Source organism: Oncorhynchus kisutch, linkage group LG14 (assembly GCF_002021735.2).
Source record: "Oncorhynchus kisutch isolate 150728-3 linkage group LG14, Okis_V2, whole genome shotgun sequence".
Taxonomy (NCBI): domain Eukaryota; kingdom Metazoa; phylum Chordata; class Actinopteri; order Salmoniformes; family Salmonidae; genus Oncorhynchus; species Oncorhynchus kisutch.
Window position 1 is genome coordinate 25,118,691 of NC_034187.2, and position 13,146 is coordinate 25,131,836.

At 45.5% G+C, this 13,146-nt stretch overlaps 2 protein-coding genes across 6 annotated transcripts in view; both read right to left on the reverse strand.

The window, feature by feature from the left end:
• The window catches only part of LOC109904116 (serine/threonine-protein phosphatase 2A 56 kDa regulatory subunit epsilon isoform), a 71,517-nt gene extending 66,490 nt beyond the window's left edge, over positions 1-5,027 (reverse strand). The window contains exons 1-2 of one of the 5 annotated variants that reach the window (XM_031788102.1): positions 4,594-4,759; positions 3,337-3,480 (exon numbers count right to left, since the gene is read on the reverse strand). The gene's annotated coding sequence lies outside the window, so the exon portion shown is untranslated. Of the gene's footprint in view, positions 1-3,336; positions 3,481-4,593 lie in introns of all 5 variants that reach the window. The other 4 variants (XR_004202721.1, XM_020501260.2, XM_020501261.2 and 1 more) reach the window with 4 other exon arrangements.
• A 1,954-nt stretch (positions 5,028-6,981) lies between these two features.
• wdr89 (WD repeat domain 89) lies at positions 6,982-12,752 on the reverse strand. Its single transcript, XM_020499846.2, has 2 exons — positions 11,945-12,752; positions 6,982-11,295 (listed from the first exon to the last, which is right to left on the reverse strand). Exon 2 carries the CDS (start codon positions 11,268-11,270, stop codon positions 10,116-10,118), a length of 1,155 nt encoding a protein of 384 aa, XP_020355435.1. The 5' UTR covers positions 11,271-11,295; positions 11,945-12,752; the 3' UTR covers positions 6,982-10,115.
• Positions 12,753-13,146: the final 394 nt, after the last annotated feature.

The following is a 13,146-nucleotide window of genomic DNA, read 5'->3' on the forward strand; positions in this document are numbered from 1 at the left end:
AGAGAGCTAGAGAGAGAGAGCTAGAGAGAGAGAGAGAGCGAGAGAGAGAGAGACTAGAGAGAGAGAGAGCGAGAGAGAGCTAGAGAGAGAGAGCGCGAGAGAGAGAGCTAGAGAGAGAGAGCTAGAGAGAGAGCTAGAAGAGAGAGAGAGAGAGGAGCTAGAGAGAGAGAGAGAGAGAGAGCTAGAGAGAGAGAGAGCTAGAGAGAGAGAGCTAGAGAGAGAGAGCTAGAGAGAGAGAGAGCTAGAGAGAGAGAGAGAGAGCTAGAGAGAGAGAGAGCTAGAGAGAGAGAGAGAGAGAGAGCGAGCTAGAGAGAGAGCTAGAGAGAGAGAGCTAGAGAGAGAGAGAGCTAGAGAGAGAGAGAGCTAGAGAGAGAGAGAGAGCTAGAGAGAGAGGAGAGCTAGAGAGAGAGAGAGAGCTAGAGAGAGAGAGCTAGAGGGAGAGAGAGAGCTAGAGGGAGAGAGAGAGCTAGAGGGAGAGAGAGAGAGAGCTAGAGGGAGAGAGCGAGCGAGCGAGCGCTACAAAGGGGGGGAGAGAGCGAGCGAGCGCTACAGAGGGGGAGAGAGAGCGAGCGAGCGCTACAGAGAGCGAGCGAGCGCTACAGAGAGCGAGCGAGCGCTACAGAGGGGGAGAGAGCGCTACAGAGGGGGAGAGAGCGCTACAGAGGGGGAGAGAGCGCGCTACAGAGGGGGAGAGAGAGCGCTACAGAGGGGGAGAGAGCGCTACAGAGGGGAGAGAGAGCGCTACAGAGGGGGAGAGAGAGCGAGCGAGCGCTACAGAGGGGGGGAGAGCGATTGAGCGCTACAGAGGGGGGGGAGAGCGAGCGAGCGCTACAGAGGGGGGGAGAGCGAGCGAGCGCTACAGAGGGGGGAGAGCGAGCGAGCGCTACAGAGGGGGGGAGAGCGAGCGAGCGCTACAGAGGGGGGGGAGAGCGAGCGAGCGCTACAGAGGGGGGGAAGAGCGAGCGAGCGCTACAGAGGGGGAGAGCGAGCGAGCGCTACAGAGGGGGGGAGAGCGAGCGAGCGCTACAGAGGGGGGGAGAGCGAGCGAGCGCTACAGAGGGGAGAGCGAGCGAGCGGCTACAGAGGGGGGGAGCGAGCGAGCGCTACAACACGAGGGAGAAGGAGGAGAGCGAGCGAGCGCTACAGAGGGGGGGAGAGCGAGCGAGCGCTACAGAGGGGGGGAGAGCGAGCGAGCGCTACAGAGGGGGGGAGAGCGAGCGAGCGCTACAGAGGGGGGGAGAGCGAGCGAGCGCTACAGAGGGGGGGAGAGCGAGCGAGCGCTACGAGGGGGGAGAGCGAGCGAGCGCTACAGAGGGGGGGAGAGCGAGCGAGCGCTACAGAGGGGGGGGAGAGCGAGCGAGCGCTACAGAGGGGGGAGAGCGAGCGAGCGCTACAGAGGGGGGGGGGAGGCGCGTACAGAGGGGGAGAGAGCGCTACAGAGGGGGAGAGAGAGCGAGCGAGCGCTACAAAGAGGGGGGGGAAGCGATTGAGCGCTACAGAGGGGGACGACGAGCGCGAGCGCTACAGAGGGGGGAGAGCGAGCGAGCGCTACAGAGGGGGGAGAGAGCGAGCGCTACAGAGGGGGGGAGAGCGAGCGAGCGCTACAGAGGGGGGGGAGCGAGCGAGCGCTACAGAGGGGGGAGAGCGAGCGAGCGCTACAGAGGGGGGGAGAGCGAGCGAGCGCTAGCAGAGAGGGGGGAAGAGCGAGCGAGCGCTACAGAGGGGGGGGGGAGAGCGAGCGAGCGCTACAGAGGGGGGAGGAGCGAGCGAGCGCTACAGAGGGGGAGAGCGAGCGAGCGCTACAGAGGGGGGGAGAGCGAGGAGCGCTACAGAGGGGGGAGAGCGAGCGAGCGCTACGAGAGGGGGGGAGAGCGAGCGAGCGCTACAGAGGGGGAGAGCGCGCTACAGAGGGGGAGAGCGCGCTACAGAGGGGGAGAGCGCGCTACAGAGGGGGAGAGAGCGCTACAGAGGGGGAGAGAGCGCTACAGAGGGGGAGAGAGCGCTACAGAGAGGGGGGAGAGCGATTGAGCGCTACAGAGGGGGGAGAGCGATTGAGCGCTACAGGAGGGGGAGAGAGAGCGAGCTACAGAGGGGGAGAGAGCGAGCGAGCTACAGAGGGGGAGAGAGAGAGAGAGAGCTAGAGGGAGAGAGAGCGAGAGAGAGCTAGAGGGAGAGAGAGCGAGAGAGACTAGAGGGAGAGAGAGAGAGAGAGAGCTAGAGGGAGAGAGAGAGAGAGAGAGCTAGAGGGAGAGAGAGAGAGAGAGAGCTAGAGGAGAGAGAGAGAGAGAGAGCTAGAGGGAGAGAGAGAGAGAGAGAGCTAGAGGGAAGAGAGAGAAGAGAGATAGAGGGAGAGAGAGAGAGAGAGCTAGAGCGGGAGAGAGAGAGAGAAGGAGCTAGAGGGAGAGAGAGAGAGAGAGCTAGAGGGAGAGAGAGAGAGAGAGCTAGAGGGAGAGAGAGAGAGAGAGCTAGAGGGAGAGAGAGAGAGAGAGCTAGAGGGAGAGAGAGAGAGAGAGCTAGAGGGAGAGATAGAGAGAGAGGAGAGAGAGAGAGAGAGCTAGAGGAGAGAGAGAGAGCTAGAGGGAGAGAGAGAGAGCTAGAGGGAGAGAGAGAGAGCTAGAGGGAGAGAGAGAGCTAGAGGGAGAGAGAGAGAGAGCTAGAGGGAGAGAGAGAGAGAGCTAGAGGGAGAGAGAGAGAGAGCTAGAGGGAGAGAGAGCTACAGAGAGGGGGAGAGAGAGAGAGCGAGCTACAGAGGTAGAGAGAGAGCGTGCAACACAGGAGGGTAAGGATGGACAGAAGTGATGAGAGGATCAAGCTGATGTGCCATACTGCAAACTCCTTATGCACCATCCTGTCATCATGGGTCAGACTTACTTACCTGCATAGCCTCACAGGTCTGTCAGAATGGCAAACAAAACCAAAATCTAGAAAGCACAAACCTCTTTCCCCAGAAACCATTTTTATAGCTTGCCATTCAAAATTACTAAAATTGTTTAATCGTCATGCTGCATTGAATCTGAAGATGTGTTAGCCTACTACTTTATAATCAGTAATCTGGATGTGCCTTCAACTTTTCCTAGTAACAAATACATTCTGAATCATGAGAACTTACAGGTGACATAAGATGACCCTGTCAGTTCTGGATAGTCTATAACAATTGTTGAGCTCAGGCACATCATAAAACAATGCACCAAGCCCATGCTGACAGGCACCCAGAGAAGGCTAATAAGGTGGGGAACAGTAACTTGGGCTATAATATAGGCATATGGGCCCTCATTCCCATCATAAACACAGGGGACTTTGGATGCCAGGGTATCTTGACTGGGACGTGACTCTTACCTTGCTCATTGTGACATTCAAACCCTTGAGAATGTACAGGTGAGACTTAAGTGTGTACAAAGGCACACTGACACAATGGCACACACCTTGCGCTTCCACTCCAACAAGATTGGCAGAATGCTTAGATGACAGAATCATGTACACCTATAGGACAGTGCAATGGTAAATAAGAACAAGACTGACAGTACACACTGGTGATCAACATCTTCATTCCAAAAAGAAAGACTCAGAAGTGTCACAGTACTCCCCAGCCAAACAGGACCAATGTAGGTATGATGATGAAGTGACTCTGAACCTGACATTCTGGGCCAGCCTCCACAAGAACAAACGGATTAAACCAACTATGAAACCCTTGGTTAGCCCACAGACGTATATTAAAACCAGGTTAGCAGTGTACATTTGGTCTAGTCTGATCGTGAAAACATATACTAGTCCATTAATTATACATCTCAAAGATAGCTACTTAACCTAGCTTCTACCTACCGACATTTGACTTTGTTGGGACATTCTGTCAACACCTATACAATGTCAATGCCAATGTTAACTAGCTAATATTGGTGTAGTGACTAGCATCTAGTTGGTGCTGGGCCTAGCAAATTAGTTCTCCATTTAGTTTGACATTATGATTAGCAAACACGTCAAGTAGCTAGTGAATGCACATCAGATACGACCACAGTAACTGGTGCACTAGCTGGCTAACGAGTTAGCTAGCTAGTACAGTAGCCATCCGATATTTCCACCAAAAACAAGTCCTCTTCAGTGTGTTTATCGTTATCTAGCTGTATTTGCAATATACTGTTCATCTTGGAATAATATTTCATACTGGTAACGTAGGTCGTTATATTGCCAAAATATAAAATGGTCGTTAATGGCAAGTAACGACAGAAAGTTAACTATTTAACGGTTAGCTGTGATGCTGCCTGGGTCGTTCGCATGCTAATGTTATAGCTTCCTAGCTAGTTAGTCAGCCAGTCAGAGGATAGCTAGGTAATGTTATCGAGTTACGGAAATGTTACAGGAATACTCAGTGTGTGTAAAATTGATTTATAACTAGCTAGTTAACGTTACAACAAATATTTCACTTTGCAAAAATATATATTTATTCTGACGTCAAACTGTGTAAACGAGCTGAAAATTAATCCCACTTCTCTTGATGTGGAAGCAAGCTAGCTACTATTGCTAACTGGCTAGAATCACACATAGGTACCCAGAAACAAGCTATCTGCAGATTAACGACAATGAGCCGTAACGCGTTACCTTGATCCTCTGTTGTCCGGAACGAATACGGTGGCAAGTTGTTATCCTCTATTACACAATATTAAACTAAAATGCTTCCAATCATGTAAGAGTAGCCTCTCCAAGTAGCGGCAAACCAGCAGGAAGGCTATTTTGGCTTTTTTTTTTTAGACAGACAAACCAACGAGTGCCTATTTACCTTCTAACGAAATAATCCTCCGAGTCCCATTAATAACAAAATAGACGTATAAAAAGATTAAGTGGAGTCAATCACATTCCCTATTTATGAGAAGAAAAAAATTATAACTTGTTTACACCACACCTCTTTTTTTTTGTTATATTTCTGTAGACAGTGTTTAATTTGGGGACATCTCTATTCACTCTTTTGTCAATATTACTGGGCAGAGTCCATGGCACACATAAGAGATACAACCAACCCTGATGCTCGGTTTGACACTATAGACGATGGTGATTGGTTTGTTCGAAGCACGTAATGGATGGGGTTGTACATTTAGATAACGTCCATCATTCCGCTAACAGAGTCGCTCCTAGAGATGAATTTTTAAGAAGGTAGGTTGAGGTGTATGGGGCTAGGAAGGATATTGGGTTAAAGACGAGGTGGAATTTTATACTTTAGTCGCTGCCTAACCCTCTTCCTGGAGATCTTCCGTCCTGTGGATTCAGTCCAACCCTAATTTAACACCTAATTCTACTAATTAGCTGCTCAACAAGACCTCAACTAGCTGAATCAGATATGCTAAATTAGATTTGGACTGAAAATGTACAGGACAGTAGATCTCCAGGAAGAGGGTTGGGCAGCCCTGGCAAGTGGGTGGGGAATCCTCCCCTTATGACATGAAGCTAAACCTGTTAAGGCCCAACCCTGATTTACCGTTCATTCACACTGAAGGACGGTCTTGAATGGGCAAGAACCAACTACTTCTCTTGGTTTCCCATTAGTTATATTATTTAAAGAGCACATCAACATTACGGATAGGAAGAGAGGATTTACAACAGCTGTCTCAAATAAAGGTTAAAAATAAATTGTTAGGGAAGTCAGTTAAGAACAAATTCTTATTCACAATGACGGGCTACCCCGGACGACGCTGGGCCAATTGTGTGCCGCCCTATGGGACTCCCAATCACGACCGGATGTGATACAGCCTGGATTCGAACCAGGGTCTGTAGTAACGCCTCTTGCACTGAGATGCAGTGCCTTAGACCCCTGCGCCACTCAGGAGCCAGAGTGGCACTGATCTTTTCTTAGCAAGTAGACCACATCAAATTTTACAATACACCAAAATTAGGGATAAGAATAAAAAGGATGGATGGAAATCAAAAAAACAATTTCAAAATATACAAGCATTTGTTATTGAAGTTGAGTTTCAACAGTGACATACTGTAGCTATACTGACATAGTATTAAAATAGCTAAACGATATCAAAACAAGTCCATATTGTTTTACAATTCTTTCCCCTTCCGTTTTGGTAATATTGAAACTGTTCAGCCCCAATACTGCATTTTTTGGTTTAGTAATGAAAAATGAATTAAATGACAAGATTAAACATTATTAAATCATTGCATAAAGCATGTGAGTGGGGGGTGTCTGTCAAGTATACTTGACTATTAATCTAATTGAAATGGGATACTTAAGATAAAACTGATATTAGCTGACTGATAAGTATAACGCTAACATATTACTTTACCTTGAATTTCTAACTCAGGGTGAAAGTAAGGAAAATCAATGAAATAGAAACTTTAGCACACCACAGGAAGCAGCTGGCACAGTAAACCTACGGAATGGGAGCCAATTTCTCCCCTGAAGACTTTGAAACTGAACCCATATTAAAAAGGGACACTTCAGAATGTTGGCAATGAAGCCCTTTATCTATTTCCCCAGTCAGATGAACTCACGGATACAATGTTTAAATTGAGTGTTAAAGGAATTAACACTCAATTTGTCTCAGGTCCACATGAGGGGACATACGCAGCCTGGTCTCATTGACGAGACATAACATAGTAAATGTAAATCCGGGATCACAAATTGGTATGATATGTTACATTTGGTATGGTTACAAAAGCCTTAACGTAACCATCGGTCTTAAGGCAAAACCAAGAGTGGGGTGGTTGGTTGGGATGGGTGGGCGTATAACCTAAAGGTTGCGAGATCGAATTTCATCATGGACAACTTTAGCATTTTAGCAACTTTTCAACTAATTAGCATGTTAGCCAACTCTTCCCCAAACCTTTTCAGCTAATCATTCCCCTAACCTTAACCCTTTAACCCATAAGAGTCTAAGCCCTGTCTAAACTGAGGGAGAGGGTTCTACTAAGATATATGGAATTGTTTTAAGGATCATTTTACTATTTGTGTTTGAATTTTAAAAGAACCATTGAAGTATCAAAAAGTATATTTGATGAACATGTTTTATTCAACCTTCCTGCTATTAGACCATACAAACAGATTCACTACATGGAAAAACAGTCCCCCCCCCCCAAAAAAGAAAATCTAAATTAAGTGTGTTCTGAAGTGTCTTTCCTATATATGAGAGATACAGTATAAGAAAGATGTTACTTTTTATGTACATGTATTTAACCCCTCACACTAAACAGTCTAAGCCAGGGAAAGGGGTTCTACTAAGCATTATGGAATTGATTTAAGAAGGTCATACCAGAGATAATTTAGCTATTTTAGAGTTAAGATCCCTTGAAGCATCAAGAAAATATTTGTAAAACAAATATACACTACCATTCAAAAGTTTGGGGTCACTTAGAAAGCCCTTTTTGAAAGAAAAGCACATTTTGTAGTCCATTAAAATAACATCAAATTGATCAGAAATACAGTGTAGACATTGTTAATGTTGTAAATGACTATTGTAGGTAGAAATGGCTGATTGTTTTATGGAATATCTACATAGGCAAACAGAGGCCCATTATCAGAAACCCTCACTCCTGTGTTCCAATGGCACGTTGTGTTAGCTAATCCAAGTTGATCATTTTAAGGCTAATTGATCATTAAAAAAAAACTTTTGCAATTATGTTAGCACAGCTGAAAACTGTTGTACTGATTATAGAACCAATACAACTGGCCTTTAGACTAGTTGAGTAGCTATCTGGAGCATCAGCATTTATGGGTTCGATTACAGGCTCAAAATGGCCAGAAACAAAGAACTTTCTTCTGAAACTTGTCAGTTTATTCTTGATCTGAGAAATGAAGGCTATTCCATGCAAGAAATGCCAAGAAACTGAAGATCTCCTACAACGCTGTGTACTACTCCCTTCACAGAACAGCACAAATTGGCGCTAACCAGAATAGAAAGAGGAGTGGGAGGCACTGGTGCACAACTGAGCAAGAGGTCAAGTACATTAGACTGTCTAGTGTGAGAAACAGATGTCTAACAAGTCCTCGACTGGCAGCTTCATTAAATAGTACTTGCAAAACTCCAGTATTAACATCAACAGTGAAGAGATGACTCTGGGATGCTGGCCTTCTAGTCAGAGTTGCAAAGAAAAATCCATATCTCAGACTGGCAAAAAAAATGAAGTATTAAGATGGGCAAAAGAACACAGACACTGGACAGAGGAACTCTGCCTAGAAGGCCAGCATCCCAGAGTCACCTCTTCACTGTTGACTTTGAGACTGGTGTTTTAAATCAGAACCGTTTACAGCTGTGCTAACATAATTGCAAAAGGGCATTCTAAGGATCAATTAGCCTTTTAAAATGATAAACTTGGATTAGCGAACACAACGTGCCACTGGAACACGAGTGATGGTTGCTGATAAATGGGCCTCTGTATGCCTACGTAGATATTCCATTTTTTTTTTTTTTTTTTTATCTGCCGTATCCAGCTACAATAGTAATTTACAACATTCATGTCTACACTGTATTTCTGATCAATTTGATGTAGTTTGAAATTGTAAAAAAAAGTGCTTTTCTTTCAAAAACAAATACATTTCTAAGTGACCTCAAACCTTTGAATGGTATTGTATATAAAATGGTTTATTTGGCCTTACTGCTATTTGCTCATACAAAACACATAGAATAACAGATTCACTACATGGAACAGATAGCCCTCCCCCAAAAATCAAGGAATTTTGTTCTGAAGTTTCTGTCCTATATCTGAGAGGTACAGTATAAAAAAATTTAAAAATCTGGATTTTTTTATTTTAACATGTATTGAACTCCTTATTTTTTGGCAATAAACAGTCTCCATTCATTTTTTCTACTTGTACCGGGGGACCTTCTGACGAGTCTTGTGAGGCCTGTGGGCAAACAACACGTCCTAGAGTAAAACAATGTACGTGTTTGTGAGAGTCTTATCTTTCCATAGAGGGGTCATAATAGTATGTAGGCCAAACCTTTCGGACCCTACAGACGATTTTCAGGATGTCTCATGGTCTGATAAACACCGCTCTAGCTCTGTCACAGCAGATGCGGAAGTGCGACATAAGCAGATGCATTCTCTAGCTGAAACTGACAGATTTTGGGGGGGGGGGGGATTTGTTCATTATGCTGATTTGATTTCCGTGGGGCCCAGACATCGACCTTAGGGGGTCAACCTAACTCCAAAACATAACTCTAACCAGAGAGGATGGCTGCAGTTTCATGGGCTCTTAACCTTGTTATTTTACTGCTGTTCTTTAATTATTTGTTACCTTCATTTCTTTTGGTATTTTATTTCTTTTGGTATTTTTAACCAACTGCATTGTTGGTTAAGGGCTTATAAGTAAGCATTTCACTGTAAGGCCTACACCTGTTCTATTCAGCACATGACAAATAAAATTTGATTTGATTTTGAACCTTAACCCCTAGCCTTGCAAACATTAGCCAGCTAGTTTCTGTTAAACACCTAGCTAGAATTTGTAACATAGGATTTGTTTTGCAAATTTGTAAAATATTGTACGTTCAGCATATTCGTAACATATCATACAAAATGGGTGATGGACATGCACAAATGAATACATATCATACGAAACTTGGCATAATCGTAGTAAATGGTGTCTTAGATTTACATACAGAATTATGTGAAATGCTCTTAGACCAGGTTGACATATGCAGCAGAGTCCCTGCATAGCAACTGTCATGTTATTCCACTCTGTGCCATTTGAGTGGAATTAAAGCTGCTCCTCTGAATAAGTATGATGAAGTACTGCATGCTCTGGTTCTGAACCCTGGCCTTTGTGACCCACTGAGTATGTTAGTTAAATTACAGGAGAGCATGCATTAGATCAACTAGATACAATTAGAATTATATTTCTAAAGAAATACCAGTTGGTTTTAGCTAAACAAAATACCAAACAAGTTGGGAGAAACATTTGAAAAACAAATACTGTGATTCAATCTCATTTTAAGCCCTAGCGGTTAAATAGATTATTAATCCGTTTCTAGGATAAGTATAATACTACTTTCAAGAAAGAAAAAATATAATTGTGTTGATTTCATGAATCCAAATGAGTACTCTTTGAGTGCAAGAGGAATATTGATTGATTAAATAGGGACTGCAGTCTTGCCCTTCTTTGAGAACCCTCTATTGCATCCGACTCACACTTCTAGCTTCTTATCCCTCTTGGAGCCATGCTTCTTGTGTGATCTAGATTTGAGTTTTAATGCAGAGGCACTCTTCAGGGTGTCCCTCTTCCCTGAGGTGAATTCCTCCGCCCCTGGCTTCCACAAGAGCAGCTGTGCATCCTCCCCTCCCGTGAGCAGGGCCTCCCCTGCGGGATCCCAGAGGAAGCAGCGCACTGTGGAAGAGTGGCCCCCTTGGAGGGACCTCAGCAGATACAGGCCTTCCTCACTGCACTCCAGAAGGTGGATGTCTCCATTGTTTGTCCCACCTAGCACTAGTAAGCGCCCTGCCTCCTCCAGCCAAGTCCCGCCAACAAAGTAATCCAGGGCCACTTCATTAGAGAGAGGGGTCAGGCTGCGGGCGTCAGCGGCACTGAAGAGTGTGAGGGGCTTGTCTGTGTCCAACTGACCCAGGTCCCACAGATGGAGGCCCTCGTCGTGGCTGAGGCACAGCAGCTGGTTGAAGTCCTTTCCTGCCCAGCACACTGAGCTAGCAGAGGAGCCACAGTTACAGGTGGCCAGCAGGGCCTCCTCCTCTGCACCAAGGCTCAGGTCAAACACATTCACCAGGCCATCAGTGGAGCCAGACGCCAAGTGGTCGGCATTCCGGGGGTGGAAACGCACCTGCGTGATGTCATCACTGTGGGACTCAGAGTACACACCCAGAACCCCTCCCTTCTCCTTTGCCATGCGGGCATCCCAGAAAACCAAGAAGCTATCATCTTCATCGACCTGCTCAGTGCCTGCACATAGGACCACATCGCTGCAGCTCACATCAAAGCTGCAGAAGTGGTGGGAGGAGTCACTCCTGAACACCTGTGCTGCCTCTGAACCTGGGCAGCGGACATCCCACGTCCTCACTGTCCCATCAGCAGAACCTGAGAAGAGCAGGTCAGGGGAGGTGTGGGCAAAGCACACCCCACAGATTGCACCACTATGTCCCTGGTACTCCCTGAGCAGGCTGAGGCTGTCCTCACTGTGCAAACGGATGGAGAGGTTGGAGCAGCATACGGCCACCAACCCTGGGCTCGAGACAGGCTGGTGGGACAGGTCCAGCAGGTAGGTGGGCTCATCTGGCTGGACACGCCGAGTGATTGACAGAGCTTTGAACTTCTCCCCCAGACTCTCCATGGCAACTTCCTGCAACTACACCCAGCTGGATAGAGAGGATGTGCAGAATATAGATGTGTAATATGGAAGAAACTCCATCTAATCACAAAACATACACCTACTTACTCACTTAACTCAAAATGTGGGTCTGGTAATGGTTAAATTAACACAAGAAAGAACCAAGGGACTTTGTTCCCATAGAGTCCACTGTGACTTGTGAGGCTTGTTGCAGTCACTCGGCCTGTCATTACTGTTGGTGTAAGTTATCTCTAAAGTTAGTAGCTCACTGTGTGTGATAGTTGGCTAGTGTTTCTAACAAAATCTAACAGTGAATACTATCCTCTGTTAGTATTATGTTACTGCCAAACAGATTTAACTTATAGCTGTTGTCTGGATTGATAACTAAAAAGCTGATACCTACCTAGCCAATATTAGTCACCAATGAAGGTGGCGAGTATGAAGTCACTATAGTAGTAGCAAATAAAGTGACTAATTTAGCTAGCTAAAAACACTCGCTAAATTAGCTAGCTAAACGTTTGCTAGCTTGCAAGTGGAAAGTTCTTGAAGGGTTCACTTATTGAAGGACCAAAGAAAGTACGTTAACATTCCAGTAACATTTGTATTCAATGCCCAGTATGAACCACAAATACAAAAAAAACATGTAATATATGTAACCTTGTAAACGACTCACTTACCTGGCAAAATAGACGGTATCTGATTTTCATGAGCACGTTGTGACACGGTGTCACTGTATTTACTGCCCGTTGATGGACCAATTTCCTCAATGCATGAGTTCCGATGTTGAATTTCAGAGCAACATTACAGTCATAGACAGTACAGTATGAAGATAGGCAGAAACTGCCTCTCCAATAGAAATCACCGACCACACTTGTAGGGGATGTCATGGCGACGTTAGCCAAGTAAACACATACGCAGAAACACGTCCGCGTGAGACGACCGGTCTCACGGTTCTCTCGCGCCAAACTCCGCATGTCGTCAAAGGCACTCCTTCGATATAAAAAAAAAATCGGAAATGGAAACGTGTTAGTTTGTTACTTTCACAAGGTTGGAGTAATAACATGTTCAACTGCTTAAAACACTGTCTCGAATCAAGGTTGTGCCTTTAGATTTCGAGAAAATTAACAACTAAGTAATAATATTTCACGGTCTGGTCGGTTTGGTCTGTTTCGCAAGCGTTCCCGGAAGTCTCACGATGTTGCGCGTCTGGAATTAGAAACTCTGTGCTACAGTACGTACAGGCAATACCAATGTCTATAAAGACACTGACTTTTTTATCGGTGAAATAATTGATTAACATTCATATGAGCATCATCCGGCACGATAGGGAGCGGGTCATCAATGGCCATGCTGGAGTGGACAGAAGTAATGGCACCGTCTAACCTTAGCCCTTGACCATGATTCTCATTGTCATTACATTATACAGTCATTTGGACGAATATGTCTTCTGTATGAGTTTTGAGCCCGGACACTCAATCTGAACATGAACGCGCGTCGTTTACGGTACGGTATTGGAAGCATACGAACATTATCTTTCGTATCATATCTTTCAAAAAGGAAGGTAAATTGATATACACCTTAATACCTAAACCTCTCTTTTAAAAAGCATGTGAAAAAGGTAATTCAAATAACCAAATTCAACCTAGCTAATTTCCGATTTATACGAAATTGTTTGACTACAGAGGTAGCAAAACTGTACTTCAAATCTATGATACTCCCCCACTTAACATACTGCTTGACTAGTTGGGCCCAAGCTTGCTGTACAACATTAAAACCTATTCAGTCTGTCTACAAACAGGCTCTCAAAGTGCTTGATAGGAAGCCCAATAGCCATCATCATTGTCACATCCTTAGAAAGCATGAGCTCTTGAGTTGGGAA

Coding starts and splice junctions, on each gene's coding strand:
- wdr89 (XM_020499846.2), bottom strand. CDS start 11,270: ATGGAGAGTCTGGGGGAGAAGTTCAAAGCTCTGTCAATCACTCGGCGT.